This window comes from Garra rufa, chromosome 23, assembly GCF_049309525.1.
Source record: "Garra rufa chromosome 23, GarRuf1.0, whole genome shotgun sequence".
Lineage (NCBI taxonomy): Eukaryota > Metazoa > Chordata > Actinopteri > Cypriniformes > Cyprinidae > Garra > Garra rufa.
Window position 1 is genome coordinate 15,051,582 of NC_133383.1, and position 23,040 is coordinate 15,074,621.

At 36.7% G+C, this 23,040-nt stretch overlaps 3 protein-coding genes across 5 annotated transcripts in view; all 3 read left to right on the forward strand.

Annotated features, from left to right (window-relative positions):
• The first annotated feature begins 6 nt into the window (after positions 1-6).
• Positions 7-6,895, forward strand: kctd7 (potassium channel tetramerization domain containing 7). The gene is made up of 4 exons (XM_073829577.1): positions 7-133; positions 1,681-1,850; positions 3,850-4,028; positions 4,104-6,895. The coding sequence occupies exons 1-4, from the start codon at positions 29-31 to the stop codon at positions 4,478-4,480; spliced, it is 831 nt and encodes a 276-aa protein (XP_073685678.1). The 5' UTR covers positions 7-28; the 3' UTR covers positions 4,481-6,895.
• Positions 6,896-7,074: 179 nt separating this feature from the next.
• On the forward strand, positions 7,075-17,301 carry rabgef1 (RAB guanine nucleotide exchange factor (GEF) 1). 3 transcript variants are annotated; one of them, XM_073829931.1, is made up of 11 exons: positions 7,075-7,109; positions 7,942-8,134; positions 8,262-8,455; positions 10,113-10,256; positions 10,615-10,635; positions 12,893-13,059; positions 13,148-13,229; positions 13,875-14,007; positions 14,636-14,727; positions 14,819-15,075; positions 16,020-17,301. In XM_073829931.1, exons 2-11 carry the CDS (start codon positions 7,956-7,958, stop codon positions 16,419-16,421), a joined length of 1,671 nt encoding a protein of 556 aa, XP_073686032.1. In that variant the 5' UTR covers positions 7,075-7,109; positions 7,942-7,955; the 3' UTR covers positions 16,422-17,301. The 3 variants fall into 3 exon arrangements, with proteins under 3 accessions (XP_073686032.1, XP_073686033.1, XP_073686034.1); XM_073829932.1 differs by lacking the exon at positions 10,615-10,635; XM_073829933.1 differs by lacking the exons at positions 10,113-10,256; positions 10,615-10,635.
• A 985-nt stretch (positions 17,302-18,286) lies between these two features.
• trim37 (tripartite motif containing 37) overlaps positions 18,287-23,040 on the forward strand; it is a 33,502-nt gene continuing 28,748 nt past the window's right edge. Inside the window, exons 1-2 of the mRNA XM_073829466.1 lie at positions 18,287-18,419; positions 19,105-19,185. Coding sequence (XP_073685567.1) covers positions 19,165-19,185 — 21 coding nt within the window. The 5' untranslated portion in view covers positions 18,287-18,419; positions 19,105-19,164. The remainder of the gene's footprint in view (positions 18,420-19,104; positions 19,186-23,040) is intronic.

A 23,040-nucleotide genomic window follows, 5' to 3' on the forward strand; every position in this document is an offset into this window, starting at 1 on the left:
GAGTGACACTGAGAAACAGGGAGATGCGATGTCGGGCGCGGACACCGGGGAAGAGGAGTATCGCAAACCAGCCATACCTGTCCCTAACCTGAATCTAGCAAAGTCTCTTCGCACCTTGGACGCACCTGAAGAGGTAAGTCCCCCAGGTTTAAAGAGGATGTGCTATTTTTATAACGGGGTAGTTGCATAGAAGTTAAATGCAAGCTAAAATGTCTGCGCTTCGCTCCCTTCATGTTATTTTTTTCTTTTCCAAAAGATCATCTTGGAGCAGCCGTGTCAAAGTTTCCCAGCTTCTCATGCTTAATCATAACCGTTTCCATAGGCAACAGATGTATTGAGCGTGTTTGCTTCCCGATTGCTGCACTCTGATTGGTTCTGTATCCCAGTGGGGCGGGTGGGCGTCGTTTCTGATTGGTTCCCATCACACGTCCATCAAATCATATCGCCTGGATTAAACTAATCGTGTTTTGCAAGGGCTATGTTAAAGGTGTCACCACAGACTTCTGCTGATAAACCCAGAGTGACCTGTCAAGGTGTGTAATATGATTAGTCTAACACCGTTGTTTATCATTGCTAACGGGTTTGAAGAGAATTTAAACATGTAACAGCATTCAATTAAACCGGGGAGGGGACTTACTGCTTTGCTAGTAGATAGTAAAAAGTTTACGTGCATAACTATAACTTTTAGTACATATGATCTTTGAGAAATTATTCTAATATTCTGATTTGCTGTTTAAAAACATGTATTATCATTATTATGTTGAAAACAGCTGAGTAGATTTTTTTCAGGTTTCTTTGATGAATAAAAAAAGTTCAGAAGAACAGCATTCATCTTAAATATAAATCTTTTGTAACATTATAAATGTCTTTATCATCACTTTCGATCAATTTAAAGCATACTTGCTAAATAAAAGTATTATTTACTGACTCCAAGCTTAGTATAGTGTATAATGTTACAAAAGCTTTTTATTTCAGATGAATGCTTATCTTTCTATTCATGAAAGAATTTTGAAAAAATGTACTCAACTGTTTTAAATATTGATAATAATAATAATAATAATAAATGTTTCTTGAACAGCAAATCAGCATGTTAGAATGATTTCTGAAGGATCATGTGACATTGAAAACTGGAGTAATGATGCTGAAAATTTAGCTTTGATCACAGGAATATATATATATATATATATATATATATATATATATATATATATATATATATATATATATATATATATATATATATATATATAAAATTTCTAAAGTTATATTTAAAACAAATGCTGTTCTTTTGAACTTTATATTCATCAAAGAATCCTAAAAAATGCCTCAGATTTTTATGCATCATTGTAACTAATAAGAAATGTTTAGGAAACGTTTCTGTAGCACCAAATCAGCATATTAGAAAGATTTCTGAAGGATCATGTGACACTGAAGATAAGAGTAATGGCTGCTTAAATTTAGATTTGCCATCACAGGAATGAACTCCATTTTAAAATATATTCAAACAGTTATTTTAATAACATTTCCAAATACTACAGTGTTCTAAATCAAATAAATGCATTCTGGGTGAGCATAAGAGACTTAAAACATTAAAAATTCTTATCAACGCCAAACATTTAAGTTCTAGTGTACATTCAGACTAATGTTAAAAGGCTATTTTTGTTGCTCCTCTCTCCATAGTTCCCCGAGGTCATCCCCTTAAATGTAGGAGGAACATATTTCACCACCCGGCTGTCCACCCTCCGACGCTATGAGGACACAATGCTGGCTGCCATGTTTAGTGGCCGCCACCACATTCCCAGGGATGCAGAGGGACGATATTTCATCGACCGAGACGGAGCATATTTTGGGTTAGTGTTTAGATTAGTGAATATCTGATTATGGTTAGTGCCTAGTACTTAAAAATATAAAGCAAACATTTTGATTATCTGAATTGAGCTATTTCATCAGTGGATTACTTAAATAGCTGTTTGATATGATGCTTATTAGAAACTCTTATATATATACAGTTGATGTTTACATACACCCTTGCAGAATCTGCAAACTGTTAGGTATTTTACTAAAATAAAAAGGATTCATACAAAATGCATGTTCTTTTTATTTAGTACTGACCTGAATAAGATATTTCACATTAAAGACGTTTACATAATCCACATGAACAAATAATAAATTGATCGTGTTTCCTTCTGGAGCATCAGTGAGCGTTTGAACCTTCTGTAATGGTTGTATAAGTCCCTCAGTTGTCCTCAGTGTGAAAAGATGGATCTCAAAATCATACAGTCATTGTTGAAAAGGGTTCAAATACACAAAAATGCTGGAAAACCAAAGAATTTGTGGGACCTAAAGGATTTCTCTGAAGAACAGCAAGCAGTTTAACTGTTCATGACAAACAAGGGACTAATGAACAACTATCACTAAATGAAAAAAACACACACAGCTGTGGATCATTCAGGTAACAACACAGTATAGACCTTTCTCACAACTTCCGTATTTTGCGTCGGAAATACGTAATTGCTTTGTAAACCCATTTCCGCCCCGGTATGCCGGTAACCAGTTAAACAACGTGAAAAACGCTTAACGTGGCTTAATGTATGTAAAAAACGACCAGGAAACCGCAAGTTTCTGTCAGACCTTACGTGGAACAAACATTAACTACTATCAAAAGAACGAGCCCTTATTCCACATATAAAGTGAATAATATCACGTTAAGCGTTTTCTCCCCCATAGAAGCCCATTATAAGGAAACAGCTTAACGTGGTTTACGTACCTCAACAGCGACCAGGGAAAACCAAACGTATGTTAAATTTGACTTATAATAAATACTTGCTGCTGTCAAAAGAACGAGCTCTTATTCAGCATATAAAGTGCGCGCCCCATAGAAGTCCATTATAACAAACAATGTTAAGCTTTTTCCTTAATGGAGTTCTATAGGGAGAAAAGCGTGATATTATTCACTTTATATTATTCACTTTATATGCTCAATAAGAGCTAATTATTTTGACAGCAGAAAGTGTTTATTATAAGTAAAATTTTAAGCCACGTTAAGCTTTTTTTTTTTTTTTGTATAATAGACTTCTATGGGGCGCGATCACTTTATATGCTGAATGAGAGCTCGTTCTTTTGAGAGCAGCAAGTGTTTATTTTAAGTGAAATTTAACAGAAGTTTGGTCTTCCCTGGTCGCTGTTAAGGTAAGTTAATAAACCAAGCTGTTTCCTTATAATGGGCTTCTATGGGGGAGAAAACGCTTAACGTGATATTATGCACTTTATCTGTGGAATAAGGGCTCGTTCTTTTGATAGTAGTTAGTGTTTGTTCCAAGTAAGGTATGACAGAAATTTGGGGTTTTCTGGTCATTTTTTACGTACGTTAAGCGTGTATAAACGCGGATAAACTCTTAGTGGAAAAACGTATATCCTTTATCCAATTTGTTCCTCTTTGTGACGGAGTTTTCCTACACGACTCTTATGGGGTCTGCAAAAGTTATCTTTGACAAATCAGCGAGGGAAGTTGTGTAGACTCTCTCCATTTTAATTTTAAATTACCCGGCTTTCTGCTGTGTTGACATTACACAGGAAGTCTGCATACCCTGCGATTGCGTATTTCCGGTTTCTGTGAAAAAGGTCTATTAAGAATGAAGTTTATGTAAACTTTTGAACAGGGTCATTTTTATAAATTCAACTATTATTAAACATCTTTTACGTGAAATATCTTATTCAGGTCAGTACTAAATAAAAAATAACATGCATTTTGTATGATCCCTGTTATTTTCGTAAAATAATTAACATTTTGCAAATTCTGCAAGGTGTGTAAACCATTTCCCGCATTTTTAAGCATTTCTCTGGCATTAGGGATATTCTGAATTTCTTGCGAGAGGGTGAGCTGCCTCAGAGGGACCGTGTTCGTGCGGTGCACAGAGAAGCTCAGTATTACGCCATTGGGCCTCTTTTGGAAAGCCTGGAAGACACTCAGCCGCTTACCGGAGAGAAAGTGCGCCAGGCTTTTCTTGATCTTTTACCTTATTATAAAGGTAATATAAAATTATACATAAAAATAGCTAAAAGGGGGTTTCAGTTGATTTAACAATTGTCGCCTTTTCTTCCAGAAAACCTTGAGCGCATTGTGGAGATTGCAAAACATCGTGCCATGCAGCGGAAGGCTCGTTTCGCAAAACTGAAGATCTGTGTGTACAAGGAGGAGATGCCTATCACCCCTTATGAAAGACCTCTGTTCAATTCGCTGCGATTTGAGCGCTCGGAGAGCGAGGCCAAGCTGTTTGAGCACCATTGTGAGGTTGACGTGTCCTTCGGGCCCTGGGAGGCAGTGGCAGATGTTTATGACCTTCTACACTGCATAGTAAGCGACCTGGCAGAGCGCGGCATCTCTGCTGACCAGCAATGCATCGGCGTGTGTGACAAACACCTCATCAACCACTACTACTGCAAAAGGCCAATCTATGAGTTTAAAATCACCTGGTGGTGAAGGTGAGGTGTTTTCTTTTGCCAAGAACTGAGATGCGCAAATCTGAGCAAATGATGTTCGCTGCTGTCTACAGTTACGTGAAACCAGCAGGACCATAGAGTCCTACTCGAAACGAGTGGAAATAATGACAAGCTTTTGAATGAGATGGCTGTTATTGTGGCATTTGCTCTTTTTTTTCCTCATGAAACTGCAGTTTGCAACCCGAAATTTCTTTAATGGGCAGCTCTATTGATTCCTTAGTTTTTGTAAGTAATTTAGTTAGTTTGTTTAGAATAAACCCGGAATCGTTTCGTCCATTTGTAGTTCTACAGGGATTTTCTGGAATCGTCCTCAGAGGAAGTGAACTAATGTGAAACAGTGTTTTTTGTTTTAAATATGACATCTCTTTAGTATGTTTCTGTGTTAGATGTAATGAATGTATTAACAGTTTGATCAAAGAATCAGTCAACTGGACTCACATTCAGATATTGAAGTCATTGCTTGTGATGTATTTCTTAAGAAGGAAACCTTTTTTCACCTACAGTATTTTTAAAATGATTGTACCCTATGACATATATTCTGGTCCTATACCTTATTTGTGTCATGTTGCCAATAATGAACACCTTAGATCATGCAATCTTTAACAAGAATACAAAGGTCTTACAAACTGTACAAACATACAGTTGACGTCAAAAGTTTACATACACCTTGCAGAATCTGCAAAATGTTAATTATTTTAGCAAATTAAGAGGAATCATACATAATGCATGCTATTTTTATTTAGTACTGACCTGAATAAGATATTTCACGTAAAAGACGTTTACATATAGTCCACAAGATAAATGTTAAAATAGTTGAATTTATAAAAATGACTGAAGTTTACATACACTTGATTCTTAATACTGTGTTGTTACCTGAATGATCCAGGGTTTGTTGTTCAGGAATGATTACCTGAACACTGCCTGCTGTTCTTCAAAAAATCCTTTAGGTACAACAAATTGTTTGGTTTTTCAGCATTTTGTGTATTTGAACCCTTTCCAACAATGACTGTATGATTTTGAGATCTATCTTTTCACACTGAGGACAACAGATGGGCTCATATGTAACTATTACATAAGGTTCAAATGCTCACTGATGCTCCAGAAGGAAACACAATGCATTAAGAGCTGGGGGGTGAAAACATTTTGAATATCAGGGTAATTTTTTATTTATTTTGTCTTCTGGAAAACATGTAAGTATCTTCTGTAGCTTCTGAAGGGCAGTACTAAATGAAAAAAAAAAAATTCTTAGGCAAAAAAAGAAAAAATTACAAATCTTCATTCTGTTCACCCCCAGCTCTAAATGCATCATGTTTATTCTGGAGCATCAGTGAGCACTTGAACCTTATGTAATAGTTGCATGAGTCCCTCAGTTGTCCTCAGAGTGAAAAGATGAATCTCAGAATCATGCAGTCATTGTTGGAAAGGGTTCAAATACACAAAAATGCTGGAAAACCAAAGAATATGTGGGATTTTTCTGAAGAACAGCAGGCAGTTTAAGAGTTCAAGACCAACAAGGGACTCATAAACAACTATCACTAAAAAAACACAGCTGTGGATCATTCAGGTAACAATAATACAGTATTAAGAATCTTGTGTATGTAAACTTTTGAACAGGGTCGTTTTTTATAAATTCAATTACTATTTTCTCTTGTGGACTATATGTAAACATCTTTTATCTGAAATATCTTATTCAGGTCAGTACTAAATAAAAAAATAACATGCATTTTTTATAATCCCTCTTATTTTGGTAAAGGTGTAGGTATACCTTTGACGTCAACTGTATTTACAGCCACTGAAAGCTGCACATAAAGCCTTCGAAAGTAACCACACATCACTAGGAAAGCATAAAAGTTTTGATTTATGTTAAAGGAGAGCCCAAAACAGTTACTTTTTATTTTTTTTTAGAATAAGTTTATGTACTACATTAAATATGTCCTGAATATGAGTATATTTAAAATGATACTAAAAGACTGTTAGCCACTTTACTGCAGGTTAGATTGCCTATTTTGCTACTTTGACACTTTATGAAGTTATTTTCTGCTGCCAATAGCATTCCTCCATGCTTTCAATTGCCATATCCCTCAACAACTGCATATGATTTAGCACCATTTGTTATTTTAGTCATCTGCAACCTTGTCTCTCATTAGCTCGCTGTGAGAGCTGTGAAAGCCACATGAAGTTGCATGAGCTCTCTTGTGTTTTGGCAGCAGAATATTTAAAACCAGTTCAAATGCTTTTGATAATCCTTACTGGGATTTTTTTTCAGTCTTGCCCAGTTCACTTTATGTTGCTCAAGTTTGAACCAATGCATATCTGTTCTCTGTTGTACATTTGAGGTGAATACTGTTGTTTGTATTGCATTGTGCTGATAATAAACCATATATTTTGCAATTTATTAAGAGCACATTCTTTTAATCAAACATCCATTTAAACGTCCAGATTTATTAGACTGAACAACAAAAATACAAAAGATGAGGAATGCGCGGCATTTGTCACGGAGAATGTTGACATTCCAAGCTCAGCCCATCTTTAGCCCCGCCCACACAACCCATACACCAGTCGCAAGGATATGATGTAATTGTGACCCTGGAGAAGAGACCGCTGACAAGGTATCTGTCGCTGTCCGGTAGATTAACATTTAATACTAAAACCTGCTGTTCTTTGTAAATGTTTTGTTTAATATCGTTTTAGACTACTAATACATAATTATCTTATGTCTTGCTGACAACGAGTTGCGTTTGTTTTTAACCACGTAGCTGTTTTGCTAGCTTGACGTGTCTGTCTGCGGCGGATTGAATGACATTCTATCTATGTTATTCTATGTTATTTTCAGTCGATAATGTTTTTCTAGGTTACTTTTAAACCCTCTCTTAGACATTTAGTGAATGTTTAAGCTCCAACATAGAGATACCGAAAGATTTTAGTTTGTGACGTGATGTCATAAGTGTTAAAATCTGTTGATCAGATTGTTTGCGATTTGTCTTCATTGAAACTATAAAGACACAAGATCAAACACGTTTGAACTACTCACTTTTTTATTTCGATTGAGATTTAATGCGTCATTTGTTGTCGCAGTATAATTTAGACAATAATTATGGTGATTTCAGCTTAATTGGGACATTTTCCCCAGTCATCTCAATGGCAAAAAGTGTCCCAAATATACCAGAATTCACCCCTGTGTAATTATTAAAACATGCTTTCGCAATTTTACTTGCCTTCAGTATGTGTATCTGATATTCACATAGTTTCATTTTCAGGTTCACTCAGAGTCTTTAAATGACTCCTCTTATCTCATTTAAATAGCAATCTTGACATCTTCTGCAAGAGTTGTATGTTTTTGCAGAGCACATTATGTAACCCAACTCCTGTTGTCTTGCAGCATGAGCTGCAGACCGGATATGCAAATTCAGATCACAATGTCAAACATGTTTCTTTACCTAGACAAAAAGGACACGATGAGTCAGCGATCAGAGCGACGGGGGATCCATGTGGACCAATCAGAACTGCTGTGTAAGAAAGGCTGCGGTTACTATGGAAATGCTGCGTGGCAGGGCCTGTGCTCCAAGTGCTGGAGGGAGGAGTACCAGAAAGCTCGGCAGAGGCAGATCCAAGAGGACTGGGCTCTGGCTGAGAAGTGAGTTCTGTTTCATTTTGTTAGATCACGCATTAAGTATTAAGCAAAAGAATCATTCTGTATCATTAAGGCATTCGTAAAGCAGAAATGATGTTCAGACCGACTAATGCTGTGCTTCCTGTCACAGGCTGCAGCGAGAAGAAGAGGCGGCTTATGTCAGCAGTCACAGTTCCTCTCAGACCCAGCCTCCGCAGTCCCACTCTCAGCCCTCTCTCGCCACCTTCTCCAAGTTTGAGGAGAAGAAAACCAACGAGAAGACTCGTAAGGTCACCACCGTAAAGAAGTTCTTCAGCCCTTCTTCTCGCACGGCCCCTAAAAAAGGTACGAGGAACGTGTGATTAAAGCGATACGAGTGTGATTTTGTGTTGTTTTTGCAGTGGGATGAGTCCAGGGCTGGATGAGTTCTCATTCATCTGCTACTAACAAAATGGTTGAACAAGTGAAAACTGATTTGGTGGAGCTACACAGGCGTGTCAGGGCTGTAGATTTTCCCTGCGTCGCCACTTTCCCCCTCAGAGCCTAAAATAGAAAATCACACATAGTTTTGCTTATGGATTTCTTTTGGAAATCATGCTTGTTTCATATGCAAATGACCACCCTCATTGTCATACATAGTCCCAGTTTGATTTTACCACGTCATTTTCATGGCATCTCTCTGATAAAGCCTTAAAGGAGAAGTTCACTTCCAGAACAAACATTTTCTGATAATTTATTCACCTCCTTGTCATCCAAGATGTTCATGTCTTTCTTGCATCAGTCATAAAGTACTTTTTTTTTATTATTGAGGAAAACATTTCAGGATTTCTTTTCGTATACTAGTGGACTTCAATGGTGCCCGCAAGTTTGATCTTCCAAAATGCAGTTTAAATGCAGCTTCAAAGGGCTCTAAACAGGCCATTTTCTGAACAAATTGACAATTTATATACTTTTTAACCTCAAATGCTCATCTTGTCTAGCTCTGCGTGAACTCTGTTGAAAAACTCCCATCTCATTTTCTTCTTCAACTTAAATCGAAGCTGCATTTAAACTGCATTTTGGAAGTTCAAACTCACGGGCACCATAGAAGTCCACTATACGGAGAGAAATCCTGAAATGTTTTCCTCAGTAAACATAGTTTCATTATGACTGAAGAAAGAAAGACATATACATCTTGGATAACAAGGGGGTTAGTAAATGATCTGTATATTTTTGTTCTGGAAGTAAACTTCTTCTTTAAACTAACTGCATGCAACATAATTAATTAAAAGTTTTATTTTTAAATTAACATAAATAATTAAAAGGCTTTATCATTGAAACATCAAGTATAGACTGTTCAAAAGTTTAGTGGGATCAGTAAGATTTTTCATGTTTTTGAAAGAAATCTCTTATGCTTACCATAGTTGCATTTATTTGATCAAAGATTAATTTAAAAGCTTTTTAAATATATTTTAAAATGTCGTTTATGATGAAAAGCTGACACTTCAGCATCATTACTCCAGTTTTCAGTGATTCTTCAAAAATCATTCTAATATGCTGAAAGTTTAAATGAACAGCATTTATTTGAAATAGAAATCATTCACATGAATTTACTGTCACCTTTGATCAATTGAATGCATTCTTGCTGAGTAAAAGTGTTACTTTAATTTTACTGGCCCCCAACTTTTAAACAATAGCGTTAGTCATCCTTGCTTGATTTGATACAGTTCTATATTCATTTGCTATCACATGATTTTATCATTTGTCTATCATGTTTTTTAAGATGATTTTATTTGCACAAGTGATCCACCCTTCATCTCTCAGTTTGTTTCCTTCATCTCGTTGCTGTTCTGCCGTTCTGTCTGATCTCCTCCCCACCTCTCCCACATTTTTCACTCTCTCTCTCTTTTTTTTTTTTTTTTTTACTTTTACTTTTACTTTTTGTTCTTATCTGAACTGCCACAATTTTCATCCATTTCACCCCCTTTCGCCCATTTCCCCCTACCTACCCTGGGTGTTTTAGTCCCCCCTGAAAAAGAAAGCGAGAAACGAGAGAAAGAGAAAGAGGAGAAGTTGCAGGGCAGGAGGGAGAGCCATGGAGAAAACCTCCTGAGGGATCTGAAGGGCATTTTTACCCAACCCTGGGAGATGGCCTCCCCCACTGAAGGTAACAGACAGAGCCTGAAGGAAAATCTGGGGTTGTGAGAAGGGAACGTGGGTGGAGATTGCAGTGTTTGTCTTTTCTGAAGTGGACCACCGTGTGATTTGATGTTCTGTGTTGATGAGGTAACTGTCTAAAAGTGTCTGTACTAAAAGTATTTCAGAAAGTACAGCAACGTCTCCCTCAGCTGTTCTTTGTGACATACTGCCCTGATCCATAGCATAGTGTAGTGTGTATTTGTTTATTTCTCTATGTTGGTTGTGTGTGCGTCAAAATTGATTGAATTCACCCTACCATTTTTTTTCTCATGTTCACTGTCTCATTGTCATTCGTCCTCCTCTTTTTCTTATCAATCTGGTGGCAGCTCTGGTATCGAGGCTAAGAGGTGGGTATTAGTGCCACATCACTGTAGCCCTCCAGCATAAATCACAGAAAACAAACCAGTGCATCAGTGTTACATATGAGCTGCATGCATTCAGGCTGAAACCCTTCTAACGCTCCATTACTGTCAGTGGGGTGTTTAGAAAGACAGGAGCAACAGCGATTAGAACGTCTGTTTGTGTAGTGTTTAGCCAAAGCATGCTGGTACCAGAATTCTCTCTCAATTCATTCAGCTACACTATTACTGTCTTTGACTCTGATCTGATGTCAAAGGTGTTGGCATGGTAACAGATCAATATTTTAATAGAATGGCCTACTTCTGAGAAGGTTGTCATTTCTTTCTATGGGATGCAAGTCAACTTGTGAATACAGTTTAGGTCAAAGGTTTACATACACCTTGCCGAATCTGCAAGATGTTAATAATTTTACCAAAATAAGAGGGATCATACAAAATGCATGTTATTTTTTTAATTGGTACTGACCTGAATAAGATATTTCACATAAAGAACATTTACATATAGTCCACAAAACAAAATAATAGTTGAATTTATAAAAATGACCCTGATTCTTAATACTGTGTTGTTATGATCCACAGCTGTTTTTTTTTGTGATAGTTGTTCATCAAAAAGTCCCTTGTTTGTCCTGAACAGTTAAAAAACCTTCAGGTCCCACAAATTCTTTGGTTTTTCAGCATTTTTGTGTATTTTAACCCTTTCTAACAATGACTGTTTGATTTTGAGATCCATCTTTTCACACTGAGGACAACTGAGGGACTCATATGCAGCTATTACAGAAGGTTCGAATGCTTACTGATGCTTCAGAAGGAAACACGATGCATTAAGAGCTGGGGGTGAAAACTTTTTGAATTTGAAGATCAGGGTAAATGGAACTTATTTTGTCTTCTAGGAATAGTCTGGGAAACATGTAAGTATCTGTTGTACCTTTTGAAGGGCAGTACTAAATAGAAAAAAAAGATATTCAGGCAAAATAAGAAAATGTACACATCTTTATTTAGTTCAAAGGTTTTCACCCCCAACTCTTAAAGGGGTCATCGGATGCAAAACTATCTTTTACATGTTGCTTGAACATTAATGTGTGTTGGCAGTTTGTGTACACAACCACCCTTTTTTAATCTTTAAAAGTAATATCCCCTTTTTAAAATCAGGTCATTCTCAGCTTCTTGTCATTGTGATGAAACACAGTTGATTGACATGAGCGTCTTACCTTAGACCTGCCCTCACCGAGCTGAAACAGTCCGAATAAGATCGCCATTGTGTGACTCAGGTGCAGAGGAAGACTCTAATTGAGCGATTGAGCTGTTCTGTTGTTGGACGTAATAATGAACACAGCAGTCGTCATTTACTCCCGACATCTGAGCCGCTTAAGAGGAAGAGGACAATGTTACTTTCGTTTTTAAAAAGAAAGCACCGACCCCGATCCACATATGCGTCTATGTTCATGTGAGTCATTCGTGATGCAGCTTCACCCACAGCAGAAGTAAGTATAGGGGTTTTTTATGCATCTTTGCAAATGGCCTTTCTTAATAATGTGCTTGTTGGCAAGTTTCACTGATAAACGCAGCTAAATGTTGGAAAGGGTTCAAATACACAAAAATGCTGAAAAACCAAAGAATTTGTGGGACCTGAAGGATTTCTTTGAAGAACAGCGGGCAGTTTAACTGCTCAGGCCAAACAAGGGACTCATGAACAACTATCACTAAACAAAACAAAACAAAAACAGCTGTGGATCAGGTAATAAACCAGTATTAAGAATCAAGTGTAAATTTTTGAACAAGGTCATTTTTATAATTTCACTATTATCTTCTCTTGTGGACTATATGAAAGCAGCTTTTATCTGAAATATCTTATTCAGGTCAGTACTAAAAAAACGATGACATGCATTTTGTATGATGCCTCTTATTTTGATAAAATAATTAACATTTTGCAGATTCTGAAAGGTGTATGTAACATTTTGAGCTTAACTGTATATGATATGTAGCATTTTATGCTGTTTATTCAGTGGGTTCTTTCATTAATCTGTGCAGAATGTCATGTGTAATTTAGCCATTTTCACTAAACTAATTTATTGTTTGTAGAAGATTCAATTGTTGATGATAGGAAATTTCCTAATTTCACATGACATTGTGTGATGGAAAACTAACTGCTGAATTTCCATTCTCATCCGATCTGTTTTAATATCCTCTTTACAGTATGTTCATACAGCCTGTTTGTAAACATTGTGCGCTTATTTGTGTTCCTTAGAGAGCCACGAAGGAAAAACGCCCAGTCCCTCCATTACCCGTCAGTCCAGCATTGAGACTGATCACGTGTCACGAGACTTTGTGGAGTTTCTCAAGACCTTACACAAGCCTGGCAGAGAGATCCACAAGCAGAGCCGTGGTTTCATAGAGAGCATGGGAAATAAAAAGGTGGGGACTAGGGTAATGTGTCCACATCAACTTTTGGATGTTAACCATATAAGTAAACACATTCTTTTGTTTTTGTTCTTATTTGAAGGATCTCAGTGCTGAGGAGCTGTCTGAATGCGTGCAGGACTTCTATCAGAGCATGTCTGACCGACTCTTAAATCATTTTAAAGGTAAAATTCATGCTTCGGAGAAACTTGGTGGCACTGAATTAAAAAGTCAAAAAGGCTCAGATAGTTTGAATCATTTAAATGAGTGGATACTGAATCAGTTTCACCTGCTGATTGGATGTTTTGTTTTAATGGTATATAAAAAATTGTTTTGTATGTATTTGGGCACAATTATTAGGAGGCAGAAGTAGTTGGGAAACAGGGGTATCTACAAAATAAAACCCTTTTTTTAAATAAAATGTAAAAAAAATGATCTTAGTTAGAATTAATAGACTTAATTTCAATTAACGAGAAAAATATCTTATAGTTTTAGATAACAATAACAACACACTGGCAAATCCAGTACATCCAGCTACCATGTCTGCTAATCATCTAGGAAACTTGTTGTTCCAGCACGGTGATGTGGGAGTGGTGTTATGTAACAAACTGATTTCATGTTTGTTTGTAAGGCTGAAGTATGTGAGGTATCTAAAGGATTTGTATTGTATATGAGTAGAAGCAGCCGTCCTCTGTAGAATGTTATGATCAGACCATAATGATTATTTACATTTTTGTACATTTACATTAACTTTTTATAGTTTACGCTTGTTTGCCAGAAGCCAGATGAATTCTGCAAATATAAACCTCAGTGGGTTCTTCTTTCCACAGGCTCCTCTGAGAAAGTGGACAGGGTAATGGACCAAGTGGAAAAATACATCATGACTCGACTCTACAAGAGCGTCTTCTGTCCAGAGACCTCGGATGATGAGAAAAAAGACCTGGCTACCCAACACAGGATTCGGTCAGCCGGTGTTTTAGCATTGTTTATGTGCTATTATAGTATTTTAGCCTGGGTGTCCCCATGCTGCCTTCCGCGCAGGAAGTCATAACGTGGTCTGGCGTTAGCCAGGCTAATAGTATTTATTAATACTTGAAATTAGGTTTTATTTGATTTTTTTAATGTATATTTCTCTTTATTTTTACTTCAATGTTAGTTTTAGTCATTTCAGTACCTTAGCTTAAAAGGGATAGTTTTGCCACGTACAAGGCCCAGAAAGGTATAAGGACATGGTTAAAATAGTCCATGTGACATCAGTGGTTCAACTTCTAATAAAATAGTCATTTTTGTTTTCTTTGCACACAAAAAATGTTTTCATAGCTTCTTAAAATTACGGTTGAACCACTGATTTGGTTCTGTAATTAATGACAGAATTGTCATTTTTGAGTTAATTATCCCTTTAAACTTATTTCAGTTAGTTACTAAAATAGTATTTTTTTTTTAAGTTTTACTTTTAATTTTGATATATTTTATACATGAAAATTACTTATATAAGTATTTATGTATTTATTTTTTGCTAATTTTTTATTTTTTAGCCCTTCACCTTTAAAATCTGCAGTCCTGATTTATTTGTTAAATAATGTTTTTCCAGGGCCTTACACTGGGTAACCATCCAGATGTTGTGTGTTCCTGTGGACGAGGAGATCCCTGAAGTCTCTGATAGTGTAGTCAAAGCTATCACCGGTAAGTCTGCAAGGATAGTATTACATTTTCTTTTAGTTTTTTCTTTCATCAAGATACAAGATTTTTTAAATTCTTATTTTGTCTACCTCAGATATCATTGAGATGGACTCCAAGCGTGTGCCCAGGGATAAACTGGCCTGCATCACCAGTTGCAGCAAGCATATCTTCAATGCCATCAGGGTCACTAAGAACGAACCAGCTTCTGCAGATGACTTCCTACCCACCCTCATCTATATTGTGTTGAAGGCCAACCCGCCACGGCTGCAGTCCAACATCCAATACATAACACGCTTCTGCAACCCTTCAAGGCTCATGACCGGAGAGGACGGATACTACTTCACCAACCTGGTGGGTCCACACATAATTTAGAGTGGCTCAAAAATAGGGATGTAGCGATATTATCATTTTTATCAATATTGTGATATCGTGATAGTTATCTTGATATTATTGTTGGTCACATGATGATATGAAACGATAGGTCTTTTGGGCAAAAAGTGTAATATTAAAATATATTTAAACTTTATTCTAAAATAAAAGGCCATTGAGCCATTATGCTTTTGACAGTATCCGTCAAACAAACTAAATGCACTGAACTAATTTACTGCATGTACTGTAAGTTTAGCACACATTTGAGAACGCAACGGCCACCAATTATGTATTATTTTCACGGCAGATGATTTCACTAGATTTGTAGTGAGATGCAAGTTTGTAAGCCTGTTTTCACTGAAGCTGGAGTTTTCCTTTAAAATAAAAGCTCTATTGCTGTTTCCGTCAAAATAAAAGCTTAAAAGTGCAGTATGAATTGCTGACAGTTAGCGGTTTAAATGACTAACGTTACTGTAGTCCAAATTCAAAATATAATATCTTTTTCAAGTGTAGAAATTAGGAAAGAAGTTTTGGAATTTCCTTACTGTAGTGTAAAGCAAAAATAATATACATATCATTTATTTATTTTTTATTTATTTTGCAATAAATTCACAAGTCAATTTACTGACTTTTTTCAGATTTTTTTTTTTTTAGTTAAGAACATGGGTTGGAGCTCTTAACTTTGAATTCTCAAAGTGCATTAGATAAAAAAAAAGTACATTTTAAAGTTAAATTATTCTAAGTCACTGAAGGAGTTTCTCAGCATATTTGCACTCAATATTCAGGGGCTTTAAATTTGGAGCCAGTTGGCAAATGTCAATACCTATTTCCGTTTAGTCTAGTGTAATCTTTTAGATTCACCTATTTTCTTTGTCCTTTTTCATGTTTTCTCTATCTCAACCATCTTCATCACATGTTCCCTGCAGTGCTGTGCCGTTGCCTTCATAGAGAAGCTGGACGCCCAGTCGTTGAATCTCAGCCCTGAGGACTTTGAGCGCTACATGTCCGGTCAGGCTTCCCCTCGAAGGCAAGACGATCCCGCAGCCTGGCCCCAGAGCGGCTCCCGTGTCAACCCAGCACTTAGCCAGATCCATCAGAACCTTAAGCTCTTATCCAACCTCGACAAACGTCAGCAGCAGGTCATCGAGGGGGCGCAGAACCTGCAGACCGAACTGGCAGAATGGCAAGACAGCGTGGCCCGCGAGGTGCAGGAAATCCTGGAGCGATACCCGCTTGAGATCAAACCACGAGCGTCCGCGATCGATGCCGAGAACGTAGAGAACGACAGACTGCCACCTCCCCTTCAGCCACAAGTGTTTGCGGGTTAGCGAAGTGGAGTGAAAGTCGTTCATGGTCGTAGCAAGACGGGTAAAGCATTTTTAAATGCAAAGGCTGCTCTTGTCCAAGTTCTCCACTCCTTTTCTACCTGTGTTTGGGATGAGATGGCTGTTACCATTCCATTTGCCTTTTAAATTTGCTTACACAGTCCCCCATCTTATTCTTTCTGCAAACATATTCTTATCTGACTACATTTGCGCAGCTGATTCGTATAGGACGAGGCAGAGTTTGTGAAACTAAATAAGCATTCTAACCTCTGTCAGTAGTTTGATCTACCTTAACACGAGTTTTTTTAAAATTACTGAATCAAATAGCTGCTAATACGTCCTCTTAATGTGATTGCAGTTTTTATGTGATCATACACCACATATCAGCGTTTTTCTGTAAATAAGTCATGTCCACTGTAGGGTGTTTCATCCCTATGTCTTAGTGTGTATTTCTCCTGGATGATCATTTTATGGATTACATAGGAAATTTAACGTTGAAACCCATGCAGATTTTATGCTTTGAAAGGAATTTTGGTATATTATAAAAGGAATATAGTTATAAAGCTGTGCATTTACTCACCTAAAGTTATGCAATTCTGTCATGGTGATCACAGGTTGTTCACACTTGGAGTCCTTCTCTTTCCAAGATAGGGATGACTTTAATATGTTGCATTTGATGTTGTCAGCATTACACAAACCCAATTTAAATGTGATCGAGTTGTAAATTCAATACTGCCCCTGCTGTAACTGTAACAGGTACTTAGCGAAACACTATATTCATTTGAAAATAATTTCAATCACAGTAATGATTTTGGTTTATGACTGTGTGATATTTTAACTGAACTGCTTTATTTATGATGTAAATATAACTTGAGGTGTGTTATTGGGTGTGTGAATCATTATTTATCTTTCTGGAGCAGGAGAATAAATCAGCAAAGCACAATGCTGACATCTGATGGTCAGCAGAGAAACCCAATGGCCTACAACATTTAGAAAACCATGTGCTTTTTGTTTCTTTTTGTTTTGAAGCATACTAAAAATGTGTATGAAGTCCAGTACTGCATTCTCAATGCATAACTGTTTACTTAGAGTTGATAGGTGAGGGCATGCTGTGCAGAAGTCAGTCTGCTAACTCCAATATCTCTGAAATGAGTTGAATTGCGTCTCATTGGGTATAGCCTGAATGTAACTGTTTAATTTGCACATGTTCATATGGGACTTTGAAAATGGCTCATTTAATGAGCCATCAGATCCATAACAGATCCACAGCCCCACCAAACCTGAGTGTCGTACGATGGTTCCTCTGTACCTGTAGGCCTCCAGAGATTCTCAGTATAGAATATAGGTCAGTGTCTCTCAGGAGAGTTAAGATGCTCCACAAGTGAGATCTTGATTTACTAAGCAAGTACTTTACATTTGCATTCATTACTTAGTCAGTATGTAACATTAATTTTTGGTTGGTTATTTTAGGCTTTGATATAGTTTGTGTTATGAGATTTTGGATTAGTATCATTTGACAAAAATGCCATATTTGTGGCACATTACCTACTTTTCATTCACTACAAACAAATAGTGTCAATTTGACATAAAATACTTAAATTGGACCTAAAATAACTACTAAGTATTTAGTTACAAAAAACAGTTAAAACTGATAACAATCAAAACTGAATAGTCATGAATTAAATATTTGATGTTGGCGCTTTTAAATAGGCGTGTCACGACGCTAAATGACCCGCCCACTCGAAATGCTTATTCGTGATTGGTTCATTCTAACTCGCTCGGGTACCAACAGCGAATGCGATTGGTGGATACGGTTTCCCATGGTGACTGACACGGTCTCCCATGGTGACTGACATTGACATATAGGCGCTACATTCACTGCTTGCTGCTGCTAGTCCATAAACAAGCAGTTTGATGCTACAGTGCCTGTTTATACAACACTAAACTAATAGCGTTTGATGTAGACAGTCGGAGTGACGGATTCGAGGGCGACACTAAAAGGTAAATGCATTTTAATAGATACAGAAGGCATTTCTGTGTGGTGGTGAACTGAGTTTTGAGCAAAGCCCCCTAGCTAGCTTGCTAAATGCTAACCTCTACAGTGCTACATCACCTGCTGGTATATTTACTGTGTATTTGCAATAATGTTTTTATTTTAACGTTACGTCAGTCGTCTTATGCTCTTTGTAGTGGCATTGAATTTTAAGCTCGGGAGTAAATATGTTGTCGGATGTGCTCAAATATTGTCCCTGCAGACATATTTAATAGATGACAGCGTTTGTTATTGGGCGAACTGGTCGTTCGGACTATTTATGGATTGTTTGGTTGGCAAGTCAGTTGTCTGTGAACGTTAACCATTGATATCATGTATTTGATACCGTTATGTGCTTTATAAAACATTGAAGGCCTTCAACAGATGCTGGCAGATGTATCCTGCAGCATTTTTGGCAGTTCATTCAGTATTGCGTGTTTGTTTAATCATGTGTTTTGAGCTTTTATGATTTTGGCAGTCATATAAACTTATACAGCTGAATGTCTTTTGTCACTTGTCACATCAGCTCTGAGTTGCCAGACTTATTTATAGGAATCTACTGTAGACTGTCCTTCAGTAGACCGCTGGACTGTGTGCATGATACTGCTGAAATGTGAGCATCTCAATGGTGTCTACTCTCTGTTTTTGCTGCAGTGAAAGCACCAGGATTCTCTCATCAGGTATATTTGACTGTCAGAAGTAAAACTGGCTGAGATGGATGAGCAGAGTGTTGAGGTATGTTTACAGTGTGATGTGTATGTGTACGTTTTAGGATTTATGCAGGCATCAAGTTACCTTTTGTTTATAGACAAAATCATGGAACATTACTTTTAACCTTGACCCAAACAGGAAAAGTCATTATTTGCTCCTGCTCATGTCATTCAAATGCAGTGTTGAGTACGTAATCGGATTACTTTTTCAAGTAACTATTAAAGTAACGCATTACTTTTAAATTTACAATTAAATATTTGAGTTTTGAAATAAGTATTGTAAGTTACTTTTGTCTTCTTATTTATTCACTGACAGCTCCTCTGTTCATGTTGAGAGAAGTTGGGAGTATGTGCAAAGTCTGAGCACTTCCTTCTGTCTAAAGCTTATTAAGGGCCTTTACAGTTGCCAAAAATATACAGTGATGGCCAAAATTATTAAAACACTAGTATTTTCAGCAGCTAAAAATGTTTTTAAGTCGGTTGTCTCTATCTTTTTTGCTGTAGTGTGTCAGTAGAAAATATAAGTTTACATATCCATGCATTTATTTTGCCTTTTAATTGTAATAATTCAGTGATTTTTTTTTTTTTTTTTTGCACAAGAAGTCTGACAACAGCCAGCCAGTGCTCAACACAGAGATCTGATCTCATCATCATCCAGTCTGTCTGGAATGACATGAAGAAACAAAATAAACTGAGACAGACTAAATCCAGAACAACTGTGGCAGTGTCTTCAAGCTGCTTCAAGAGCCCTAACTGCAAAGCTACCTGAAAAACTTTGCGCAACTGCAAAAAAAGTTGGTTTAAACACATAGGATGATCACACCAAATGTTGATTTAAATTAGTCAATAGAAGTTAAAGGAGTATTTCACTTCCAGAACAAAAATGTACAGATAATGTACTCACACCTTGTCATCCAAGATGTTTGTGTCTTTCTTTCTTCAGTTGTAAAGAAATTGTTTTTTAGGATTTCTCTCCTATGGTGCCCCCGAGATGGAACTTCCAAAATGCAGTTTAAATACAGCTTCAAAGGGCTCTAATCGATCCCAGCCAAGGAAGAAGGATCTCATCCAGCAAAACGATTAGATATTTTCTGAAAATAATTACAATTTATATACTTTTTAACCGCAAACGCTCATCTTGTCTAGCTCTGCATGAACTGTGTGTATTTCTGTTTATGACAGGGTAAGTCGAAAAACTCCCACCTCATTTTCTCCAACTTCAAAAGCGCCCTACAATGCTGCAGAAGTATCGACCCAGTGTTTATAAAGTGAACATGCAAAGAAGGTCAAACACCCTTTACAAAAAAAAAGTAAAACAATGATGTAGGCCGATTTTAAAATTGGAGGAGAAAATGAGATGGGAGTTTTTTGACATACCCTAACTGTCATAAACAGGAATACACACAGTTCACACAGATCTAGGCCAAGATGAGCGTTTGTGGTTAAAAAGTATATCAATTGTAATTTTTTTTTTTTTTTTAATGAAAATAACTGATCGTTTTGCTAGATAGGAACCTTCTTCCTCAGCTGGGATCGTTTAGAGCAGTGTTTCTCAACTCCAGTCCTCGGGACCCACTGCTCTGCACATTTTGTATGTCTTCCTCATTTAAGGCACCTGATTTTGATCATCAGCTCATTAGTAGAAAGATTCATGAACTGAACTGAGTGTGTCAGACTCAGAAACATACAAAATGTGCAGAGCAGTGGGTCCCGAGGACTGGAGTTGAGAAACACTGGTTTAGAGCACCATACATGCCCCAGTGGATATCCATTATATGAAGAGAAATCCTGAAATGTTTTCCTCAAGAAACATAATTTCTTTTTGACTGAAGAAAGAAAGACATGAACATCTTGGATGACAAGGAAGGGAGTGTTTTATCTGTAAATGTTTGTTCTGAAAGTGAACTACTACTTTAATTGATAAAGAAAATCTATTTATGACATTATTTTTGACAGCATCTTCATTTTACAACATTTTTACCCAAGTGCATAACATTTTTAACAGTCCTGTAGCTTTGCAGGTAGGTTTCTTGAAGCATCTTGAAGACGTTGCCACAGTTCTTCTGGATTTTAGTCTGTCTCAGTTTATTTTGTTTCTTCATGTCATTCCGGACAGACTAGATGAAGATGATCAGATCTCTGTATGGAGCACTGGCTGTTGTCCGACTCTTTTTGTTGTGCAAACAGAAGTCTTACTGGATTATTACAATTGATGGCAAAATGAATGTTTGGAAATGTAAACTGATATTTTCTACTGACACACTACAGCAAAAGAAAGAAAAACCTGACTTATAACAATTTTTAATTGGTGAAAATAATAGTGTTCTAATAATTTTGGTCACAACTGTACCTTTGGGGTTTTCATTATTAAAAAAACATAAGCAAGCCCAGCCCAGGTGACAAAAAGTAACACAAAAATGTTACTTTTGTGATGCACTACTTTCCATTAAAAGTACTGCAATATTGTAATGCATTACTTTTAAAAGTAACTTTCCCCAACACTGTTCCAATATGAATAGCTTTCCTTTTTCCATGGAGCACAAAAGGTGAACTTATTAGAAATATCCTGAACACTCTTGTCATTATAATAAGAGATTCAAGACTCCCAAATAACAAAAAAAAAAAAAAAAGATTTTGAAAGTTCTTGGTGAGCTGTAAGATTTGTGCATTATATTACAAGCTTGAAGCACACAATAAAGTCCATAAGGGTTAATTAAGAGTTAATGAAGATAAAAAAGCTAATGGAGACAGAATTTTAATTTTGGACTGAACTGTCCTTTTAAAGAAAATATTCACCCGGAAATGAAAATTTGCTGAGAGTTTACTCACCTTCAGGATGTCCAAGATGTAGATGAGTTTGTTTCTTCATCAGAACAGATTTGGAGAAATTTAGCATTACATCACTTGCTCCCAAATGGATCATCTGCAGTGAGTGAGTGCCAGAATGAGAGTCCAAAAAGCTGATAAACCTAATAATTCACAAATACCACTCCAGTCCATCAATTATTGTGTTGTGATGTGAAAAGCTGCATATTTGAAACGAATCCATCAAGATGTTTGCAGACTGCTGCTTCCAGCTGAAGTTCTCTATCCATAATATTGCTTTCTCCAGTGAAAAAGGTATTTCTTCTGAACCAGGAGTGAAATATGCACAGATCACTAAAGATAAGTGCATTATTTTGTCCAGAAGTAATGCATTTAAGTTAAGTGTCGGATTTGTTAAACATGTAGATTTTCGCTTTGCAAGATTATTAATTCAAGATCATTAATTGATTGGCTGGAATTGTGTAGACTACTTGTGATGTTTTTATCAGCTATTTTGACTCCCTTTCTGACGGTACCCATTCACTACGTAGGATCCTTTGGTGAGCAAGTGATGTAATACTAAGGCTATGTTTACACTAGTGCGTTTTTCGTTTAAAAACACATAACTTTTGCTACAGTTACACCTGTCGTTTACACTACTCCGGCATTTTCTACCCTTGAAAACTCTGCAGACCCCTGCCCACATTCGCTCTGCAAAGCTTTGATGACTGTCTAAACAATAATATCATACTTATTATGAATGGTCATGTGACAAAACTGTTGTGTAGTGTGGACAGAGATCGTTTCTGAATCGTAGTGAAAACGCCAGTGTAGACAAGGATCATTTTAGTGTAAACGGGACATAAATTTCTCCAAATCTATTCCGATGAAGAAACTAGAAATTCTGCAAATTTATATTTTTGAGTAGAAGACTGTTCCTATATTTTGGGTGAACATTAACTGTTGGATTATAATGTATTGAATATCATTAGTCTCACTGATGACTGAGTAATGTGTTCATGTTTCAACTAACAAGAAACGCATTATATATAAAGTTGACAGAACTTTTCCTCAA